The 22,652-nt window shown below is 39.6% G+C and overlaps 1 protein-coding gene across 2 annotated transcripts; it reads left to right on the top strand.

Moving 5' to 3' along the window:
* Positions 1 to 1,270: 1,270 nt before the first annotated feature.
* On the top strand, positions 1,271 to 22,548 carry LOC131319270 (S-sulfo-L-cysteine synthase (O-acetyl-L-serine-dependent), chloroplastic). Of its 2 annotated transcripts, none has more exons than XM_058349454.1 (10): positions 1,271 to 1,626; positions 2,694 to 2,803; positions 10,205 to 10,262; positions 10,417 to 10,680; positions 10,793 to 10,930; positions 11,167 to 11,218; positions 11,321 to 11,370; positions 13,774 to 13,833; positions 19,890 to 19,970; positions 22,082 to 22,548. In XM_058349454.1, the coding sequence occupies exons 1-10, from the start codon at positions 1,357 to 1,359 to the stop codon at positions 22,169 to 22,171; spliced, it is 1,173 nt and encodes a 390-aa protein (XP_058205437.1). In that variant the 5' UTR covers positions 1,271 to 1,356; the 3' UTR covers positions 22,172 to 22,548. The 2 variants fall into 2 exon arrangements, with proteins under 2 accessions (XP_058205437.1, XP_058205438.1); XM_058349455.1 differs by having other exon boundaries at positions 1,485 to 1,626; positions 2,675 to 2,803.
* Positions 22,549 to 22,652: the final 104 nt, after the last annotated feature.

The following is a 22,652-nucleotide window of genomic DNA, read 5'->3' as shown; positions in this document are numbered from 1 at the left end:
GGTATTTTTTGTTGCCCACCATGTATTTGTTAAAATGCTCTCTTCAATTTTGTATACATTTCCTCCAAAATCTGGAGAGGTATTTTCTGTTGCCCACCACGTGTTTGTTAAATGCTCTTTTCTATTTTGTAGAGCTGTAGAGACTTTGTGGGGGTTTTTCCCCCCCTTTTGAACAGCGTTCTGCATAATTTCATGAGTTGCTAATTTCTTCACTACACTGTTTGCGTATTCGCTTACTACATATCAATAAAAAAAAAACTTCGCCGTTCAAAAAAAGAGAGATTAATTTTTAGCAATTTGTAGCTACCTAAAAATTGAAATAATGTTTTGAGCCACTATCAAGATTTAAAGAGTATTTCAATTCCAATCGGAGTGAGTAGTGCCGTAGGCACGGGCAAACACTAGTATATTTACAAAATAGAAGAATGTGTGATGTCCCCGTCTATTAGTTGGGGGACATTTAAAGATGTCGGGAAATGATCATAGTCGTATGAACTTGTCCTATAAAAATTCATAGCACCTAAAAAATTTCGAACACGAATTTACTAGGAATAAACAAACTCTTAAGTCTCACACTAGCCATCCAATGACATAGCTATGACTTGTTTAATTCTAATGAGCGCAATCATGTTTTCAAAGTTCCTTTTTGCAAGGGAAATTTATTTCTAATTCTTCGTATCGATTCTGCTAACTACAGTCTACTAGTTTACTAGGCAGTGAACAATGCCCACATATTGTCAACAAAAAAGTAAGAGTTCCAATGCAATTTTCACAAATATCAATGTACTTTTAAAAATATTTATATATATTTCAAATGCACTTTTTGGACATTAATCACCGCCAAGTAGATGGTGATTGTGATTAGCATTTTTTTTCCTTACAGGGGCAGATTAAAAAAAAAACATTTACTTTCTATTTGAACCCAAGAATGTTCTCATCAGCCCCATTTTCTCTCTACACTCAGTTGGTAAAATTAAGAATTAAGTATTTCAAGAATGAGTTTAAATTGTTTCCACCACTATTATCTGTGGGTCTCAACATATTTATTATAATAATCTGAATCGTTTATCTTGTAGAATTTTACCATAAAATATATCCATACAAAAATGAACTTAATCGGACATCAATCAGTCAATATATCAAAAATTGAATTTTAATTTATAAGATGATTGAGTTTAACTTTAAAATGATTGACCCTCCATTTCATAAATCAAAATTCAATTTTTGAATAAAAAGGGACGACTAATTTGTATTGATTCCAACGTTCCAAACACGGCCCAAAATTCCGGTTCTCTTTGTTTGATCTCCGAACCTCATTTATCCAAAACATACCTCTTCTTCAGACCGGTTCCTGTAATGGCGGCACTATCTCCCCCTCCTCCTCTTCTCCTCCCTCTTCCTCCTCAGCAAATACCTTTTACTAGAGTCAGCCCTTTCCAACCCACTCATTTCCCACCCTTTCTATCTCTACGGCGTCACCAGCACCACAACCGTTCCTCTTATATCACCAATGCGGCCACTTCTTCTTCTTCAGGAGTAGTTGCCACCACCACCACCACCACCGCTTCCGGCTACGCCACGAGCGAAGAACACGACGCCGTCAACATCGCCGAGGACGTAACCCAGGTTCTGTTTTAAGTCTCCCTCGAGCAATTTTCTTGCTTCTTGTACCCAGTGGAAAATTACTCATTTTGCTTGTTTGCGTGTGTGTTTGTTTTCTTTGTGTTATTAATGTGCTCTTTGGAAAAACTGAAATGGATTTTCCTGTTTCCGCTTTGGACGTTTTGGGTTTTTTCTATTTCCAGCTTCGAAATCAGAAATGTGCTTGGGAGATTTTTTTCAGTTTGGGGGAAAAGTGTATGGTTGTTTGATTTTTGTCTTCAACCTAATGTACTTGTTGCTAAGTGTTATAGCATCCAACTCCAAACCAATTGGCAATAAGTGGAGAGGCCGCCCAGGCTCATATACTAGTTTTGATACTAGTTTTGGAGGTTGTAATTAAACAATGTGGGACAAGCTCTAGCATTAGTAATCCAGAATTATAAAAAAAAATATTGCTCATTTTCCTTGTCTAGGTGTTTGTGTCATTTGAATGTTCTCTTGTTCAATTCGACTTTCGACATTTTGATTTTCAATGTCCGTGAGAATGACTTAGTTGTAGGAGAATTATTCGTGGAGAAAACTGATTTTGATTTAGTTTCCTTGAAGCTGTTGATGTTTTCTGTGGCTAAGCGTGTCTAGCAACTGATTAGCTGGCAATATATTGGTTTAGTTGTCGGGCTTTGTTCTTGGGAGTTTAGGCTAACGTGATTCTCAGTGGAGTTCATTCTGTTGGACAAAAAGAGTACAACAACTTAGACCTTCTACACAGCGTGGAGTACTAGGGGGAAGCCACAACAATCTGGGAAGCATTTATTCTCTTATGGAATTTCACATTGGGAAATGACATTAGTACTGCACTTTTGCCGTGTCACACTCCCCTTGCGAGAGGCTAAAAATAAAAGGACCTGAGAAGCTATAGTGAAGTGTAGAAATCAGTTTCCTTCCAATTTTTTTGCTGACTATCTACTGTTGGAGAATCTTTCCCCATTTTTTGGGACGATGCAATGTGTGTAGTATGATTGGTTACGTATCTTCTGTGGCTTATGTCTCAATCCACTGACTAATTTAGCAGTTGCGACAAATTGATATAGTTGATTGGGCAAACGCCGTTGGTATATCTCAACAAAGTTACAAAGGGCTGCGCGGCAAACGTTGCTGCAAAACTTGAATCTATGGAGCCTTGCCGAACTGTCAAGGACAGGTACCATCTACCTGGAGCATAGAGATGCTTTTTGTTGAATTAATGATGTTCTAGGACTCTTCCGATCTTTGTGGATATGTTGTACCTTTTAGTTGCCTGATGATAAAAGCATATTTCCTAAAACAAATTAGCCAACTATCAAATGAATGGGTTTCCCATATTATTTGAGATTATCCATGACTCATATGTAGACACTCATCAATTTCAAGAGCATCTTCAACCATGCTCTCTAACTCCTAAATAGAGCACCAACTCCCTCCAAGTGTGTTCCATTTTGCTTCTCTAAATGGATACTCCATTTTGAGTTTACAAATGATTCAAGATACGTATTGTACTGTTGAAATTCGATACCTCCAACTATCTATTTGCACCTGAGGTGTGAATCGTAGAACATGAAAACCATATCATTCACGTTACATATCCATTCAGTTCGATATACCTAAAAATCAAATTCAGTTTATCAAAATGCTTTACTTGCAAAAGGAATAATTGGAATCTCCAGTGAGATGTTTGAAAAAGTATGTGATTTGGGTATTGACAAAACCTTTCAAGTGTGGAATTACATAGATAGGCGAAAATTTATTATTCATCCTTTGATAAAGATAGAAGAATACAAACAGAGAAACTTCCAATTTTTTAGTTATTTTCTCACTCGTTTTTGAGGTCTTTTTCTTATACATGTATAGATGGACATCAATGCTGATCCAAGATACAAACATTGTTACTGAAATTTATGAAGTTAGGAATCTTGAAATGGGGTACATGACATGCTATGCAGCCGGGACACTTGGTCAAAGGCAACATACCAGTGTTAGACACACTGGACACAGACATGGACGCACTCTGGACACATGTCCGAACTCAATTTCAACGTGTTTGAAGTTTTTTTCATTAGTTTCAATTGGATACTCTCCCAACAGGCTTGGACACTCCAAGGACAAGCACAGGACACTTTCTGGGCACTTTAGAGTAAAAATGCAATTATTTTTAGTGGGTTGAAATTATAAAATTCGGAAGTCTTGAGTTCAGTGAAAGTATGACTATTATAGTACCCAAGATATAAAAGATAGGTCTCTCTCCCCATCTCTCTTCAACTGTCTCTCCCTTTCTCTTGCTCACTCCTCTCCTACTCTCTCTTCCATAAATTTGTGCCATGGATTAAAACATCATGGCGCAATATGTAATATAATAGAGGGAGATAAAGAGAAAATATATGTAACAACCCTAACGACCTTAAAAGGGTTATTTGTATTATTTTCAAGAAAACTGGAGTCAAATTCACATCTCTTGCAATGCAAGCAAGGGTAGTTTACGTAATAGTATTTGGGAAATTTACAAAAAGCGAATTTAGAATTACACACCTACATGAGGCACTGTATATAAAGTGTATAAAAGGACTTCTCAGTCAATCTTCTTCCTCTGAAGCAGTGTTCTAAAAATCGGCCTAGGCAGCGCCTAAGCGCTAGGTGGTGGTCCGCTGTCTTGACTAGGGGCCTAGGCACTTAATTACACGGCGGGACGATTAGTCAGCCACTAGGCTGGATTAATTGATGATTAATCGGCTAGGTGGCTGGGTGGGATTGACAGGAGAATAGGCTGCTAGGCAGGATTAATAGGAGAATTAGGCGGCTAAGCGGAATCAATCAGAGAATCAGGTGGCTAGGTGGTATAGTTGGGGGATTAAACACGTAATTTTGCAAATCTAAGTGGTTAAAATGTTGGGGTAATAAAGTATTAGGATTTTATTGTAGTTCTAAATTACATGTTATATACTTATGCACTATATAGAGTAGCCAATATATCTAAACCTTGTCTTCTCTGCTCATTGCTACTACAAACGGACCAACTGTCTGCTCATTGCTACTACAAACGGACCAACTGTAAACATCCCCCCCCCCCCACACACACACACACACTCATCTCTTTCTGTCTGGTCTGTTTGTTTGTGTTCACTGTTTTTTCATCTGTTGTAAAATAAAGTGAAATTATGTGTATGTAGGCTCTGTTTGTTGGGAAATTATATGTAGGTTCTATTTTCCGCATTGGATGTTATTTAATGTTTTGTTCATTTTATGTTGTTCTACTTACTCAAAACTTGGGGAGGGAGGAAGAAAATATTTTTAGGAAATAAAAAAGGGAAAGACTAATCTTTGGGCGCAGATTAGTATCCAATTAAGTGGCCTAGGCACTAGGCGGTGCCCAGCCGCCTGACTAGCAGAACAACATTACTCTTAAGGCTGGAAAATTGGAAGTATATATTGTTGTAACGAACGCTATGAATGCAAGCTAAGAACGAGAAATTGAAAACTAAACAAGAAATCACAAAGACACAAGATATACGTGGTTCCCCAAGATGGGTACATCCACGGGCGAGGAGAGAGAGGATTCACTAACCAACGTGAAGAAGAGATACAAAGAGCCGGCTATAATCCGTAACTCTAGAAAGGCCACAATATGAAAGCCCAAAAGATAATTTCTAGAAGTACCCCAAAAGCCTTATTTATAATAGGCTACAAAAACGGGAACAACATAATTAACCAATGTGGGACTAAAGAATACAAGACATTCCCAACAATTCTCCACCTTGACTTGAATTCCACCGAACTAAATCACCAAATATAGCTATCCCCTTCTAACCTCTCACTCGCCAAATGCCCCCGAGGGGCGATCAACTGCAAATACCAAGCAAGCCCAAGCAATGCTTGAACTTGGCAACCGGAACCGGTTTAGTCAACATATCTGCTGGGTTATCTGCCGTACCCACTTTCTTCACCTCAACTTGCTTCTGTGAGATGATATCCCGAACGAAGTGATACCTGACATCGATATGCTTAGTCCTCTCATGATACATCAGATTTTTAGTCAAATGTATAGCACTCTGCGAATCACAAAATACTGAACTCACACCCTGTGCAAGACCAAGCTCACAAAGCAAACCTCTCATCCACAATGCCTCCTTCACAGCTTCAGCAATGGCCATATACTCCGCTTCTGTTGTAGACAGCGCAACTGTAGCCTGTAAAGTAGCTTTCCAACTAATGGCACTTCCGGACAGAGTAAAGACATAACCTGTCAGAGACCTCCTCTTATCGTGGTCACCGGCAAAATCCGAATCAACATAACCAACAGCATGATCACCAGAATTGACAATCCCAAACAATAGACCAACACCTGCAGTTCCGCACAAATACCGTAGTATCCATTTCACAGCCTCCCAATGTGCCTTTCCTGGACGCCCCATATAACGACTAACGACACTAACTGCATGTGAAATATCAGGACGAGTACATACCATGGCGTACATAAGGCTCCCAACTGCGCACGAATATGGAACCTGAGACATATACTTCTCCTCATCCTCCGACTGTGGTGACAACTCAGCTGAAAGTCGAAAGTGTGCTGCCAAAGGGGTACTGACTGGCTTCGAGTTCTGCATGGCAAAGCGCTCAAGTACTTTAAGAACATAAGACTTCTGATTCAAAAATAATTTGCCAGCTACTCGATCTCTGCAAATCTCCATACCCAAAATACGTTTTGCCGCACCCAAATCTTTCATCTCAAATTCACCACCTAACTGTTGTTTCAACCTGTTGATTTCTGACACACTCTTGGCAGCAATAAGCATATCATCAACATACAACAGTAGATAAACAAATGAACCATCTGGAAGTTTTCGAAAATATACACAACTGTCATACTCACTTCTTGAATATGACTGGCTTATCATAAAAGTATCAAACCGCTTATACCACTGCCTAGGGGATTGCTTGAGGCCATACAAAGATTTACGAAGTAAACAAACGTGATCCTCCTTACCAGAAACAACAAATCCCTCAGGCTGACGCATATAAATCTGTTCCTCAAGCTCGCCGTGCAAAAACGCAGTTTTGACATCAAGTTGCTCTAACTCAAGATCATAACATGCAACAATAGCAAGTAAAGTGCGAATGGAACTATGTTTTACAACTGGTGAAAATACCTCATTGTAGTCAACACCCTCCTTCTGGCTGTATCCTTTCGCCACTAGCCGAGCTTTAAACCGAGCGTTTTCTACCCCTGGAATACCTGGTTTGCGCTTGAAGATCCACTTGCATCCAACAATCCTCTTCCCTTTCAGCGGTTCTACTAACTCCCATGTCTGATTCTTCTGAAGAGACTCAATCTCCTCATTCATAGCAACAAACCACTGTGCAGACTCAGTGCTCGAAATAGCTTCCGTATAGCTGGAAGGCTCTTCATACTCAACTGTCTCAGCAACTGATAAAGCATAGGCCACCATCTCAGAATAAGCCGAATACCTTTCAGGAGGCCGAATCTCCCTCCTTGGCCTATCTTTAGCAATAGTGCGTGGTTGCTCAACTAATGCATCAACCTCTGTGTCTGAACTCTTGAACTCCTCTTCAATTGGCTTCTCAATGTGCTTCTTCCCTGAGTCGGAAGCTTCACCCAAAAACTCCACCTGCTTTGGAACACTATGTTCCTGAACTGTATCATCAACCTGCTTAGACCCCTTAATCAGATAATTTTCATCAAAAGTCACATCCCTACTGATCAAAAACTTCAAATCATCAGAGCACCACAACCTGTACCCTTTGACACCTGCTGCATAACCCAAGAAAATACACTTCTTGGCCCGTGGCTCCAATTTACCCTCATTCACATGAGCGTAAGCTGGACACCCAAAAACACGCAACACAGAATAATCAGCTAGATGACCTGACCATACCTCAAACGGAGTCTTACACTCAATAGCAGTCGACGGAGACCTGTTCACCAAATAGCATGTTGTGGAAACGGCTTCAGCCCAAAATTCTTTGCCCAATCCGGAATTGGACAACATACAACGTGCCTTCTCCAAAAGAGTCCTGTTCATTCGTTCAGCCACACCATTTTGCTGAGGGGTTTTTCTCACTGTGTGATGCCTCACAATGCCCTCATCACTACAAAATCTATCAAACTCGCCAAGACAAAACTCCATACCATTATCAGTTCGCAAACGTTTTATTTTCTTACCAGTCTGATTCTCAATCAAAGTTTTAAACTGTTTGAATGTATTAAAGGCGTCACTCTTATGTTTCAACATATACACCCAAACTTTACGAGAGAAATCATCGATAATACTCATAAAATATCGAAAACCACCTTTAGAAGTTACCTCTGCGGGACCCCAAAGATCCGAGTGAAAATAATCCACCGTGCCTTTGGTGCGATGAACAGCTGTACTGAATTTTACCCTGCACTGCTTGCCGTAAACACAATGCTCACAGAAATCCAGCTTCTCAATTTTCTGGCCACATAGCAAATCCTGTTTGCTCAAAACTGTCATCCCCCTCTCGCTCATATGCCCAAGGCGCATATGCCACAAACGAGTCAAGTCTGAATCTGAAACCTTGGATGAAGCAACCGTTGCTGCAGCACCTAAAACTGTACTGCCCTGGAGTGTATAAAGGTTACCACGCTTTTGACCCTTCATCAGTACTAATGCACCCCTTGAGACTTTCAAAACTCCACCTTCACCGAGGAATTTGCAACCATGAGAATCAAGAGCACCCAGGGATATAAGATTTTTCTTCAAATCCGGAACATGTCGAACCTCAGATAAAGTCCTAACAATACCGTCATGCATCCTAAGCTGAATCGTTCCTGAACCAACAGTCTTACAGGCCATGTTGTTGCCCATCAAAACTGTACCACCATTGACCGCCTCATAAGTAGAAAACCACTCTCTATGCGGACACATATGGTATGAACATCCAGAATCTAGAACCCACTCGGTATTAGAGCGAGAATCGCCCTCTGTAACTGATAACACATTATCTGACTCATCTGAACTTTCAGCAATTCCAGCAATTACTTTACCCCCTTTCTGGTCTTCTTTTTCCTTCTCCTTGAGTTTTAAACAGTCACTTTTCCAGTGCCAGGGTTTCTTGCAATAATTGCACTTTCCCTTCTTCTTACCTGATGATCTGGATCTTTCCCTATTACTCGACTCCACCCTTTCTGTTGTTCTTCCCCTAACAAACAAACCCTCCGCATGTGCATCACCCTCACCTGACACTTTTTTCCTCAATTCTTTCGAATATAGGCTGGCCTTAACATCCTCCATGGATATCGTGTCTTTGCCATACAATAGGGTTGTAACAAAGTGCTCATACGAAAGTGGTAAAGAACATAGCAAAATTAGGGCTTGGTCCTCATCCTCAATTTTACTATCAATATTTTTCAGATCCATAATAATACGGTTGAACTCGTCTAAATGATCTTTAACAGGTATACCTTCTCGCATACGAAACGTATAAAGACGTTGTTTGAGATATAACCTGTTGGTGAGCGACTTCGTCATATATATGCCTTCCAACTTCAGCCAAATTCCTGCTGCTGAAGTTTCTTCTTCCACCTCGCGAAGAACATCATCTGCCAGACTCAACTGAATAGAACTCAGAGCTTTGGCATCCGTATCATCCCAATCTTCCTCTTTAATTCCAGAACTAGTCTTGCCTGACAAAGCCTTGTGCAATCCTTGTTGGGTTAACAAAGCCTTCATCTTTACTCTCCAAAGACTGGAACTGCTGCTCTGCCCATCAAACTTCGCAATCTCAAATTTAGCCGCCATAGCCACAATCGGAAACGAAACCCTAGTTTTTGCAACCTGGCTCTGATACCAGTTTGTTGTAACGAACGCTATGAATGCAAGCTAAGAACGAGAAATTGAAAACTAAACAAGAAATCACAAAGACACAAGATATACGTGGTTCCCCAAGATGGGTACATCCACGGGCGAGGAGAGAGAGGATTCACTAACCAACGTGAAGAAGAGATACAAAGAGCCGGCTATAATCCGTAACTCTAGAAAGGCCACAATATGAAAGCCCAAAAGATAATTTCTAGAAGTACCCCAAAAGCCTTATTTATAATAGGCTACAAAAACGGGAACAACATAATTAACCAATGTGGGACTAAAGAATACAAGACATTCCCAACATATATTACCATTGATGTTGAACTGAAGCACACATTATAACGAGCTAAAACTATCTGAGTTAAGTCAGCTTGGCACTCTCTTCAGTATTCACTTTTCAAGCCCCGGGTTCAGCTCTCCTCTCCCCCTCTTGTGTTTTGTTTGATTTAGCTAGCTTCACAGACCATTTTGTTCTAAAGAACCATCTAGAAACTTAAAAGTGAACCTTGAAGAACGCCCCATGGACAAGGCACTCTGTCTCACAAATTTGAGCGCCTTTAGGCTTTTTTTTTGGACGTCTGGTCTTGAAGAGGCGAGTGCCTACTATGCTTTTGAGAACAATGATTATTTAATGGACATCTGAACTGGGAAAACCCAACGCACTTTTGAATAAGTATTTCTTGAGAACACTGATTCCTGTTTTCAACTGGTTGACGTTTCAGAATTGCATGTAGCATGATATTTGATGCCGAAGAAAGCGGAGCAATTTCTCCTGGAAAGGTTAGCATCGTTCTTCTATAGCCTGAAATTACAGTGATGCTTTTCATAAATCAGGTTACGTTTTAGTCATATAAGGCCATTTCCCATACATTGCATAGCAATTAAAGCCTGATAAAATACATCTTCTTTGTGCATATTTTGTGACTGTATGCAGAGCATACTTGTTGAACCGACTACTGGAAATACAGGGCTTGGTATAGCTTTTGTTGCAGCAACCAAGGGATATGAAGTCATTGTCACCATGCCTGCATCGATCAATCTTGAAAGACGGATCCTTCTACGTGCATTTGGAGCAAAGATTTTTTTGACAGACCCAGTGAAAGGTCTTAAAGGTGCTGTTGATAAAGCTGAACAAATTGTTTCGAGCATGCCAAATGCATATATGTTTAAGCAGTTTGACAACATGGCTAATTCAAAGGTTATTTTTGCTTATCTTTCAAATGTTCTCCGGCTGCTCTTCGGTATAAAGGAATTTTATAAGTTTACTTTTTGGTGTTTTGGTATTGAGAGTTTAGCTTGTTGAACTACAGGTCCACTTCGACACCACGGGCCCAGAGATATGGGAGGATACCATTGGTAGAGTTGACATCTTTGTCGCAAGCATAGGAACTGGTGGTACTGTTACAGGAACTGGGCGTTATTTGAAAATGATGAACAAAGATATAAAGGTAACAACTGTTTTTCCATGACTGCCTTCATTTTAATCCTTAATGTCTTTTTGCTATCTAGAATGGTGTAGACAGAAAGTTTAACCTTTGGAACATCATCCTTTTCACATTTCCTCCGGTAGAACACATGAGTTGTTTAAACTTTATTATATACCTATGATGCTGGTTTGGCTTCAATCCCCTCTTGTAGATCACGTGTAATGCAATTTTATGCATGATATATTTTCTATTCTCAGGTAGTTGGAGTGGAACCTGCCGAGAGGAATGTAATATCTGGAGAAAACACAGGTGAACGAATTGTGTACAGAAATGTTTTCATGGCTTTGCCCTATCCTACTGTCATTTAATATTTATTGGATCCTCTCTTACAAGATGTAGTACATTGTACAGGTTACGTGCCAAGTATTATGGATGTTGATTTGCTTGATGAAGTTTTGAAGGTGAAACTTCCCTACTCTCGCTGCCTCCATTGGAATTCAAGTATATTCTCTTATTTTTGCACAAAAGGGTTCGTCTTTGTCAATCAGTTTCCACCCTTTTTTATGTTAAATTTGTATCCGTAAAACTGGAATGAAAGGCTGTGTTGCAAGGTTTGGCATCTATCATTGAATTGGGGAGGTCCTACTTCCACATAGCCAATAGTTGGTTCCACTTCCAACACCTTGAATGAACCCTTAGACTATGGAACTACAAAAAATGCCGCTGCCAAGCAAACAACTGCTTCAGTCTCTTATCTTCCATCTCCCCTTGCTTGTTGAGGACTCTGTGTGGCTCCATTACGATCCAGGATTCTTCCTTTTACCACTGGGGCAGTGAAGATCACTTTCAATAGACTGTCTCATATGATTGGACGCTTTCATTCTGAGATATATTAAAAATCTTCCATCGTGGAAACCCTCCCATTATTGTGAGATTGATTAATGGTTAATGCAATCTGATTTGTTTATGTACTGGAGTTGTTAGATAGTCCTTATTTTGGAGAAAAGCCGGTAGTTTGAGAGCTCATTGGAGTACTAGGTGACAAGTATGTTGGTTGTGAAGTGAAGTTATAGCATGAAAATGAGTTTACTGCTTGTGTCTGCCAAGAGAATGAGATTCTAGAGTGGGGTACCAAGCAAGACGTCGACGAGTACTTTCTGGAGCTGATAGATGCACCTGAGGTGAGTGGCGGTATGGGACTGACAAGGGTTACAAGGTAGAGAGGTGAGGAGTGAATGGGTCTTGGGTAACAATTGAAGGTTGAAGTTCTGAATTAGGGTGGTTATGGTCTTTTGGTTAGGGGTTGCATGGTGGCTTGGAGCGAGAGAGGAGATGTGATCGTCTTTTTTCCAAGATGGTACCTTTGAGTTTCAAACTTCATGATAATTACAAAAACAGTTGAAGCAACAATTCATTTTGTGGCATTAAGGACACCCTTTTGTTCTCGTCTGTTTTCTTGTTCACTTGTTAGGCTTCGAGCTACCAGAATTGTAGCGTATCCACAATGATGGTCCTATCATTAGCACACATTGTTTATTAATTGTGCTTTTCTTGTTGAACCTCATTTCCATAGTGGTGTGCCGGATGTTGTATACATTTTACCTAAAATCTGGGCTCGAAGAGAATTGGGTTTACCTATGGCTTAAATGTTGACTGGTTGACAAAGAAGCTTCTATCCTAGTTACTTGTGTGTCCACTATCAGGTTAGCATCATCTGAACTCGAACATTTATGATATCTATTCCCTCTTAACTTCCCATACTAAGTGAAGAATATCTTGCACCGTAAAAAGCACGGATATGGATACGATACAGATATGCCGATATGTGATTTTTCCAAAAACTAGGATACGTTGGGGATACGTGAATATAAAAACAAATAAAAATAAAATTCCATTAATGATTTAAAAAAAAAGCAGTTTTGCCTTTGTTTCTTCTGCCTTCTCGTTCCATATACTGTTGAAAAAAATCCTGTAACAGCTCTGTATCTATATAATGTTATATATATAAATACGTTATATATATACATATATATCAATATATACTACACAGCGATGAGAGAAGAGAGAGATGATATATATATACACTACACAGCGAGAGAGAGATGAGAAACGAGAGAGATGATAGATATATATATACACCCTACACAGTGAGAGAGAGAGAAGAGAGACTTTGAGGTCGAGAGAGATGAGAGACGACAGGGAGGAGATCGATTGCCTTTTCTCCTGCCTTCTCGTTCTGTTTTTCTGGTCGGTGGGGGAAAATAAAGAATATATAGTCCTAATTGCAGTTCAAACCCATATGTTTTAAGAAATAACATATTCACCCCCACACGTATCCAAAATGTATCCAAGCGTATCCGAAACGTATCCGAGCGTATCCGAAGCGTATCGGGATACCAAAAATTAATTCTAAAGACTGGATACTCTAAAAAATGTATCCTATACATATCCGGAGTGTATCCGTATCCGATACGCGTACGGTACGTGATACGGAGGCCAAAATAGAGTATCCATGCTTCATAGCTTGCACCCATTAACTTGTTAAGATTTTGTGATCTATTTGGTTATATCCTCCATTTGGATTTCTTTGTGGCCTTGAAGTCAGTAATCCATGCACAGTACACATATTAAATGGTTAGAGTAATCTAGGGGATCAAGCGACTTGTGTTTGCCTTAGTGGATTCTAACTTCTGTTTGCCTAAGTTGATTCTAACTTCTAAGATCCACACTGCTTCGATCAACGTTACTTCTGCACATCTTGATCTTCCAGCAAAGGTTTAACTTTATGCATTTGATTTTGGGAAGCATCCAATATAATTCTATGGGCAATTTGACATGAATACTTGTTTCTGTCAAAAATCTAGGTTACCAGTGAGGAAGCTGTTGAAATGGCAAAACGGTTGGCGTTGGAGGAAGGTTTGCTGGTAATTATCATATATGCTCAAAGTTCAAATGTTAAAGAAGTCCTCCTCATTTTTAGTTTTCCGTTACAAACAGCTATTTAACGATTTTCCCCAGAGAAATTAGTCAGCATTATAGCTGTAAAGAGTTTCGTTAAAACTAGAGTCATTTATAGAAGTAACGAGGTAATGGGAGCCCAGAGATGATCAGAGATGGTCCACGTACCCCAGTATGAACCAGCTCCAGTCATTAGTATTTGGTGAAACTGACACTATTTCTGTTTTCCCAAGGCACAGTCTCCACAGAAATCAAAGTCCAAACACTTAAACTCAATGCTTTTCCTTCTTTATCAGACCCTTCTGTTCTCTCACATGCCTAGGCCCGCGAAATGCCAAGTGCATGCTTCAATTTCTGATGATGCAAGTGTGATAGCACTGAGTCCCCAACGTTATATATGACTACATTCTTTTTCACAACAGCTACCAGCATAGATCCCTTAGTCATTTGCCTGGAATCACTGCAAAATGCGAATGTTGTAACAGTACCTGTAACTGAGTTGCCTGACAGATTAAAAATTTCTTCAAAGACTCCACAGGTTGGACATCCTTGATTCCCACGACTTTTCCACTGGGATGGTTTATATGATCTTGAACTTTACCAATAATGTTACAGACCTGATCATTCCCAAAATTTACGTAAGGCTGCGAACGAACAGAGCCACTTGCGAGCGGCTTGAAGCTCGGCTCTATAATAGCTCGACTCGTGATCTTAATGAACAAGCTTGAGCTAAGGTATTCAGCTCGTTTGATAAACGAGCCGAGCTCGAGCTAGCCAAAGCTCGGCTCGAGTTGGCTCACGAGCCAACATTATTATATTATATAGTATATAACTTTTTTTCCTATGTATGCTTGACGAATTCCTAGACCTAAAATAACGGGTTGCCCCAAGCGTAGGGCTGGGACCGACGTAGCATAATATCCGGTAAGACTGAAGTCGAATCCACAGAGACGGTGATGTGTACTGACTCAAAAACTCGGGTTGTTACTTATTTAAACTGGCTCTTAGGTAGCCACCCCTTGTCGATTTGATTGAGATTAACTAAAACTTAAGGAAACAATTGTTCTTTTCAAATAATTAAAAGGAGGTACGGTCATAGGGTTCATAGCTCTCGTAACCAGTCCGGATTAACCTGCTCCATTCGGTGTTCTTAAAAACGTTCAATTTTATATTGAAAAAGATACCCCGCAAGATGTGAAACCTTTGGGTCGCCGTTTACCTATGCGCAACGGAGAATAAGTTTTGGACCCCCATTCCCCCGTTCACATGGTCTCCGACAATGCTCGGATTCGTCTACGGGAAGTATTTTTTCAATCTAAAATCGTTTTTTTTATTGTTTGAAAATAGGAGCAGTACCCGAATTGGCCACGGTGTGCTAATCACCCTGCGACCCTACCTATACGATTACTCACTAATCATTATGCATGAAAAAGAATAAACCCTAATTTGAACCATGCTTCTAATACTGGAGAAAGAAAATAAACGAGAAATATAAACTAATCAAATACCAGCAAATAACTTTTATTAAAAATAGAAATTAAAACTAGTTACCGAAGTGCGAATAATTGAACAAAGCATCAAAAACTTGAAAAGAAAAGAGAACACTAAACAATATTGACCGGAGTCCCTGTTCTTCGTGACCAAGGCAGCCCCATCCCTCTGTTATGCGTGCGTGGGAATAAAGATCCTGTTCTGCGTGTGATGCCTCCTCCTTTTATAAGCTGCTGCCTCCCCATAACAAAAACCCTATTGGCCAAGTTATTACTCCCAGCCACGTACTTCCAATTTCCCTCCATGGTCCACTTAGTCAAAATAATTACTAACTATTGGGCCCACTTGTGTATCAAAGTCCAAGTCCAAGGCCAATTCTTATTTTTACTTCCTGAGATAGTCTAATTCTTTGGCCAATTGACTTTCAAATATTACTCCTTTTCCTCTGTACTCATGCTTGTGGCATGAGCTAAACTTCGAGTACTTCCAACTTCGTGCCTTTTGTATCAAATTGTCCAAATACCTACAATCACAAAAATAAAGTATAAAACTCCGAATAATAATATAAATAGGACATAACAAAGATAACTTAGGGGGCGCTTATGTGAACATTTACGCGCCTATCATATGCGTGTGTGTGTGTGTATATATATCTCCTCGTTCACTCACCTTTATATTTCCCCTAGATCTGACATGAAATGAGTGAACAGTGAGTCGAAAAGGTGAGGGACGAAGAGGATCACAGCCTCCACAAGAGCTTTTAAAGAGTTTTGAAAGCCTCTCCAACTTCTTTTTGCCAATGTGGGACAAATGGGAAAGCTTCCCTTTCTCCTTTAGTCCATTTTTTCTAGTCCCACATTGCTCCTTTATGGAAAAGAGGAGTGGGAACTTCTCTATAAAACCCAACCTCGAACATCACCTTCAGTGTTTCCAACGTTGCTTCTGCTTTTGAGCCGAGCTCGAGCTGAGGACTTTTTCCTCAAACTGAGCTCGAGCAGACTGTGTGCAGCTCGTCTCGAGTTAGAGCCGAGCTTGAGCTGGGTTATTTTCTTGTGAGCCGAGCTTGAGCACTTCAAAGCTCGGCTCGACTCGGCTCGTTTGCAGCCCTAAATATACGTTACCTAAATTACATTGAACATGTGAAGGGGTGTTGAAATGATTTAACCTAATTCAATCCCCCACGTTTCACTGCAAGTCTCCAAAGCTAGAAACAATGTGCCGGAACTATTTTCTTTTGAGACATTAAAAAAGTTTGTATTAGTGGTATCACCTTAATTCTTATCGTCATGTTTCTTTGATGCTCTGCAATGTCACTTAATGTGGCCTTTTTTTCCCTACAATCCCAACGCTTGCCTTTGAACTTTGGCTGGGTATGTGATCTCCAATTCTTTTCTATTAGTTTTTCTCTTAGACGGATGCAGTGAGGGATAGGAAGACAAAATTATTGTTCCCAGGGCTTTGTGATCAAGCAGCTTTGGGTTGTTGGTTTTTGTCACTTCAGGATTTTTCAAAAACTCACAATGATGGAAATAAAGTTCCTTTCGGTGCAGATATGAAACTTGTTTCCAAAATGCACTGGGAAAAAGACCTTATTCAAAACCCAAATGGACTAGGACTTTTTCGAATTCCATAAGGATTAGGTTGTAGGATACGAAAACAGTCCCAACCACATCAAATGCCTCTGTTAAAGCATCCAATTCAAATCCAATTGGCAATGAGTGGAGAGGTTTCCCAGGCTCATGTACTAGGTTTGGAGGTTATATTTAACCAATGTGGGACAAGCTCTAACACTCCCCCGCAACCCCTGACTCGCACATGGTGAGGTAAACAAACGATTTAACACATACGACAACAATCAACGACAAACAAAGGGAGAACCAACCATCAACGACATAGAGTCTTGTCCAAAAGCCTCCGAATATCTAGCTCTAATACCATGTTAAAGCATTCAACTCAAAACCAAGTTTGCATTTAATGGTGAAGCTCATGAGAATGGTATACTAGTTTGGGAGATGTTATCTTACCGAATGGGACAAAGCTCAAACGAGGGAAACGAGGGAAGCTATTTCCATCGTTTGGTAGGTTGGATTTATAAGGGAAGAGAGATGCATTAGGAGCCTCTTTTCCACTATGGTCCAAAAGATTTCATCTGCCAAAAAATGGCGGAAGACATGAGCAAACAAGGCTCCTCTGGATTTTATAGGCATAGCTTGCCCCCAGAAGTTCCTGAAATGATAAAAACAATTAAATTAGTCACTCAAAGCTATTGTAACTAAAGCACCTATAATGTCTCAAATGCAACCTGTTAACATAATCCAATGATTTTTCTATTCTAGAAAAGCCTATTCTCCTGCTCAAGCTTGGGCTATTTATTTGTGGAAGAGGAATTTCCTATTAGATAATGCAATATCACAATGCTAATAGTTCTTAAATAAAGCTGAAAGTTAGAGATAATAATCTAAACAAGCTCAGGGAATGTTTTATCATGGAATCAGTATTAAGTGAACTTTTTTTTTGAACTGAAGCATTAGGTAATTCAATTACATAATTCAGCCACTAATTTTTCGGAATACATAACAATCTCTATACTAGCACGATACGCCACCTGCGGTCCCTAGGAATTCTGATGATCAGTGACAAAATAAAGTACATATTGCATTTGTAAATTAGTAATCTGTCTCTTTTACAATGATAAAAAATGAGTCTGATCTCTGAAGTTTTGGAAGTGTAATGAATCTAATGACAGCATCTTTAACTTCCCAAGTACAACCGATGATACAATAATTTTGCAGTGAAGTTACCTCTAAGTAGTAAGTACAATGTGTGAACTGCTAAGGTGTCGTACTTCTTGTCATTATCTAGTAGAGTCTCTACTCCTACTCAAGGTTGGTTGATGTTTTGAAGCAAAAAAATAACAAGGAAGTGGTTAATAACCTCTGCTAATTATACAATATTACCGAAAATTTGTAATTATGTGAAACCCACAACCCCTCTCCCGTGTTTATACTTCTCAAACTTCTCTTCCCTCCAACCAAGCATAGTCTTTTGACATCAATTCATTTCTTTTTTCCTGCAAGATGTGGGAAAATAAATGTAGTGGCAGGTGGGATGCACAAATCTCTCTCCTCTCGGAATCCTGAATACATGTAGAAGGAGAGGGTTTAAACTGGACCGTTGCCCCTAATTATGCTTAATTTTGATCTTGATTCAAAACTTGTACCCCTTACCCAACAGAGGCCCAGTTGGGTCATAGTGTGTAGTATCTTCAAGGAAACTGTGGCGACCCGAATTTTTACATTGCCTCAAAATTAATACATCTCCAATAATTACAAATCCTCAAGAACAAATATACGTGGTGGGCCCTAAAAACTTCCAAAATGATACAGAAAACTTCCAAAATGATACAGATTTTCTGAACAATCTCTATAAAGCTTAATCCTTCAAATACTCCAACTCGGGTCCCCACTAACTTTCTCTGCACGTGAAAAATATAAAACGCCCGGGTAGTATATGCAATACGAGGACAATAACATGGCTAGCAATAAGAATATGCTCAATAAACGAGGATAACAAATCAAGTTGGATCATTCCGTACGCTTTTCATTTATAGCCTCATACCCGGCTCATTTCGATAACATGCCAAGCACCACCCAAGTCAAAACTCTGTATTGGGCACTTGGGCCCCATAAACATACTGGACTCCCCGTGGGTCAGTCCATCGTACATCTTTCATAACTCTATGACCCAGTGGGCTTAAACATGTACCAATTTGTTCTATGGCTTTTAGCCAAATACTTTCTCTGTCACAAAACAAGAAGTGACAACAACTGAATCAACAAGCTTAGACATCAAATGAGTACAAATATGAGAGAATCAAAGAATACTCTTTGCAAAGAGATTCAGCTAGGAATGTATTGCACACTACCCGGTACCTCAAATGAGTATCTTATGATATATTAACACCGCCTCAAGAATTGACTCCATAAGTTGTACGACTACTGGACCTCAAATCACCAATTTTTCTTGCTCCAAATGATGGATAACTCACGGCTTTGCATGTGTACAGTAGGAAACTCCATGTAAAAATGGGAAAGAATCAATTTACTATCTAAGAGGAGGACAAGGATTCTTCACCTTATAAATTATGCACACAAACGTGCAAAACCACATAGGTGTGCCACCTGCCCATGGATTCTATACAATCACCATGTGTACAGCCATAAGATGACTAGGTTAACACTTTGCTTATCAACCCTTTTTTTCCAGCCTACACGTTGCACACAAGGCACCGAGTGGCCCTATATTTTCCTTTCCTGTGTTGTCTAATTACCCAACTCAAATAAATACTATTTAGAAAAATACGGGATATTACAGAAACCTGTCCTGGTTTTCCGAATAAGCCCTTTGGTTTTCAATATCATCTCACTTGTATCTCCTTTGTGGCTTCCAAAACGATACTGTCTACTTTTCCTGTCTACTTTAAAAAGCTTTTTTCTTGGTTGCTGTTGCTTATGTATGGAACTTGTTATAGGTCGGTATATCATCAGGAGCTGCTGCTGTTGCTGCCATAAGTATGGCGAAAAGGCCTGAGAATGCTGGCAAACTCATTGTTGTAAGGAGTTGTTTTGCTCTCTCTCTCTCTCTCTCTCTCTCTCTCTCTCTCTCTCTCTCTCTCTCTCTCTGTATATATATACATGTGTGTGTGTACAGAATTATATTTATATGTGTTTATGTGTGCATGCATGTGTGTGCTTCTACACTTTCTTTATTACTTTGAGCTACTTAGGATTCGATTTGTTTGTATTCTCTCATTTACTTTAGCAATTACACTTCCGTTATATACGGAGAGTTGTTATGATCAATTTCAGCAATACGAGTGATTCAAAATGTTAGAAAACCACATCACAGAGGTTGAATACTTCACTCTTCTGGTTTCTAGAGAAACATGCGAATAGGTTAAAAGAGATCCTTTTGTCTTTTATGTATGGTGGTTTCTGGGAAGATGGAGTCTTAGTTTTGGGAATTTTCAGATTTGTTGAACTATTTGGTATTCTAGGTTGAATGGGCTTTGGTGTACCTTTTAATTTTTCAGTATAAGCGTTTGTTTTTTGAGTGTTTTTTCTGTATTGTATGAGCGACCCTTAGTTTCAGCATCCTCGTATTCAGGGTGACGAATGCGATTTGAAACCTTGCTCCCACCCTCCTAGTAGGATACACGCTTCGATTGAGTAGATGGAGTAGGGATCACCTTCCCTAATTGGTTTGAACCTTATATGCATATGAATGCTTGCAAAGAAAAAAAATTTAGAGTGATGGCGTAACAGTTAATTGTTCAGACTTGAGAGCCTAATAATCCTCTTTGGAAGCCTCGGATCAAGCCACAAGGGAATAAATTGTTTGGGTCCAATAATTGTGCTTGGTAGTTTAGTTATTTGTTTTTGTTTGAATTTTAGGATAGGATTTGTTTAGTTTGAAGATTGAAATAAGATTTTATCTGTGTGTTTGATATTTTGAGTGTATCTTCTATTTACGAAGTTAAACTATATAATAAGATGATTTATGGTGTAATCATCAAGAACAGATTTTGAAGAGCAAACGTTGAGAGTTGTGTGAAGGTTAGGGCTTTTGGCTGTTGTTTGATTCAAACTCCCTCCTCATCTCCGCACTTGTCCTGCATAAATTTTGCCATCTGAGTTTAGGCTCTTGCTCCCACCCCAAAACGTCGCAGTCTACCAGCCTCAAGGCCCCTGTCAATCTCCAACCCTTCTTGGATGGTAAAATGGCAATCCTAGCCACCATCACAACCAAAATTCTCGTCCAGAATCCACTCGTCCAGAATCCACTACCTGATTTGTCACTGAAAGGATCTGACCTCAGCAGAACAGTCCATCATTCCATCGCAGCACAGCCCACTTCACGATCTTTCTACATGTGACTTTATGCTTGTGGAGATATGGCCTTCATCAATACTCATTGCTAGTTCATTGGAATAATTATTCGAGTTGTCTTCGTTGTGTAGTTACATAAGAATATATTCACTATTCAGCATTGAACTTTGATGGAAATTGGAAAATAACAATAGGAACTCTTGGATCATGCTCAGGAAACCACGAATGTTTGGATATTAAATTTTTATCGCGGACCAATTTATGCTCAATGGAGTTCATGGAAGCTGTTTTATGCTTATTTGGCCGTGATTTATTTTGGTTGACAATTTACTGCCCTAAAAGTTCTAGTGGTAGAAAAGAGTAGCGTGTTGCTGTTTTTGTTTTTTGAACTTGCCCTCCTCATGATGTAGTGTGGGAATTGGAATGTAAGACCTGATTTGCTTTGGTGACATTTTAGTCAGTTGTTACTCTGATCCCGTAAGCTGATAGTGAATGTTTAACTTGTTGCATTAGCAGATTTTTGATGGATTCTTCAACCTCTTTGTTCTTTAGTATAAATAAGGTCGATAGGCATTTTCAGGAATATAAATACATACGCCCGTGTGTGTAGATAGCAAGACGTATACGTATCCAACCTCTCTCTGCTGTAAAACTGGGCATCTCGTGTGCTGGATATGCATTCTCACTCACGGATACTTTTTCCGTCGTGAAGTAGAATTTGTGGAAATGTATGCATATGAAAATTAACATGAGTGAACGAATTGATAGTTTTCTCTGCTGGTCTCCACTCTCTAACTCCTCTCTCTCTCTCTCTCTCTCTCTGTGTGTGGTACAGGTTGTATTTCCAAGCTCCGGAGAGAGGGATCTTGGCAGTATATTTTTCAACCCAATTGAGGGAGAGGACCAACAAATGCAACGAAGGTAGCTTTCAACTTTTTCCAGATTTTCAAGTCCACCAGATGTCTTGGTCCGTTCCCGCTTTACCATAGCGAGGATGGCCATCATTTTTGAGTTTGTAGGCTGAGGTTTCAAGCAGTCACGGACTTAAACTTTCCGCGAATCAGGATGTAGGTTTTGGTTGGAATTAGGAAAGTGTAGGAAAGAACGTCACCGAAATCTCCTCAAATCAAAATTCATCGACAGCCTAAATATAAAGGCATGCGAACTTCGATAACGTTCTTCTCGGCTCTAGTGATTTACTTTCACATGGCACAACGATGTTCGATCTGAACATCTGTTTACCTGTACGAAAAAGGAAAACATTCGATTGAAATTCATGCTCGCGATTTTTGAGTGATTAAAGATGTCCTGAAGTTATTTAAAATTGGATTATTTTGAAACACAAGTTCTCGAGTGGTAACTTTGCAAGGAGGCCCAGATGAGCGAAACTCTTAATATCATTCCGT

This window comes from Rhododendron vialii, chromosome 3a (genome assembly GCF_030253575.1).
Source record: "Rhododendron vialii isolate Sample 1 chromosome 3a, ASM3025357v1".
Taxonomy (NCBI): domain Eukaryota; kingdom Viridiplantae; phylum Streptophyta; class Magnoliopsida; order Ericales; family Ericaceae; genus Rhododendron; species Rhododendron vialii.
The sequence above is the reverse complement of the archived record's forward strand: the minus strand, read 5'-3'. Positions and strand labels throughout refer to the sequence as shown.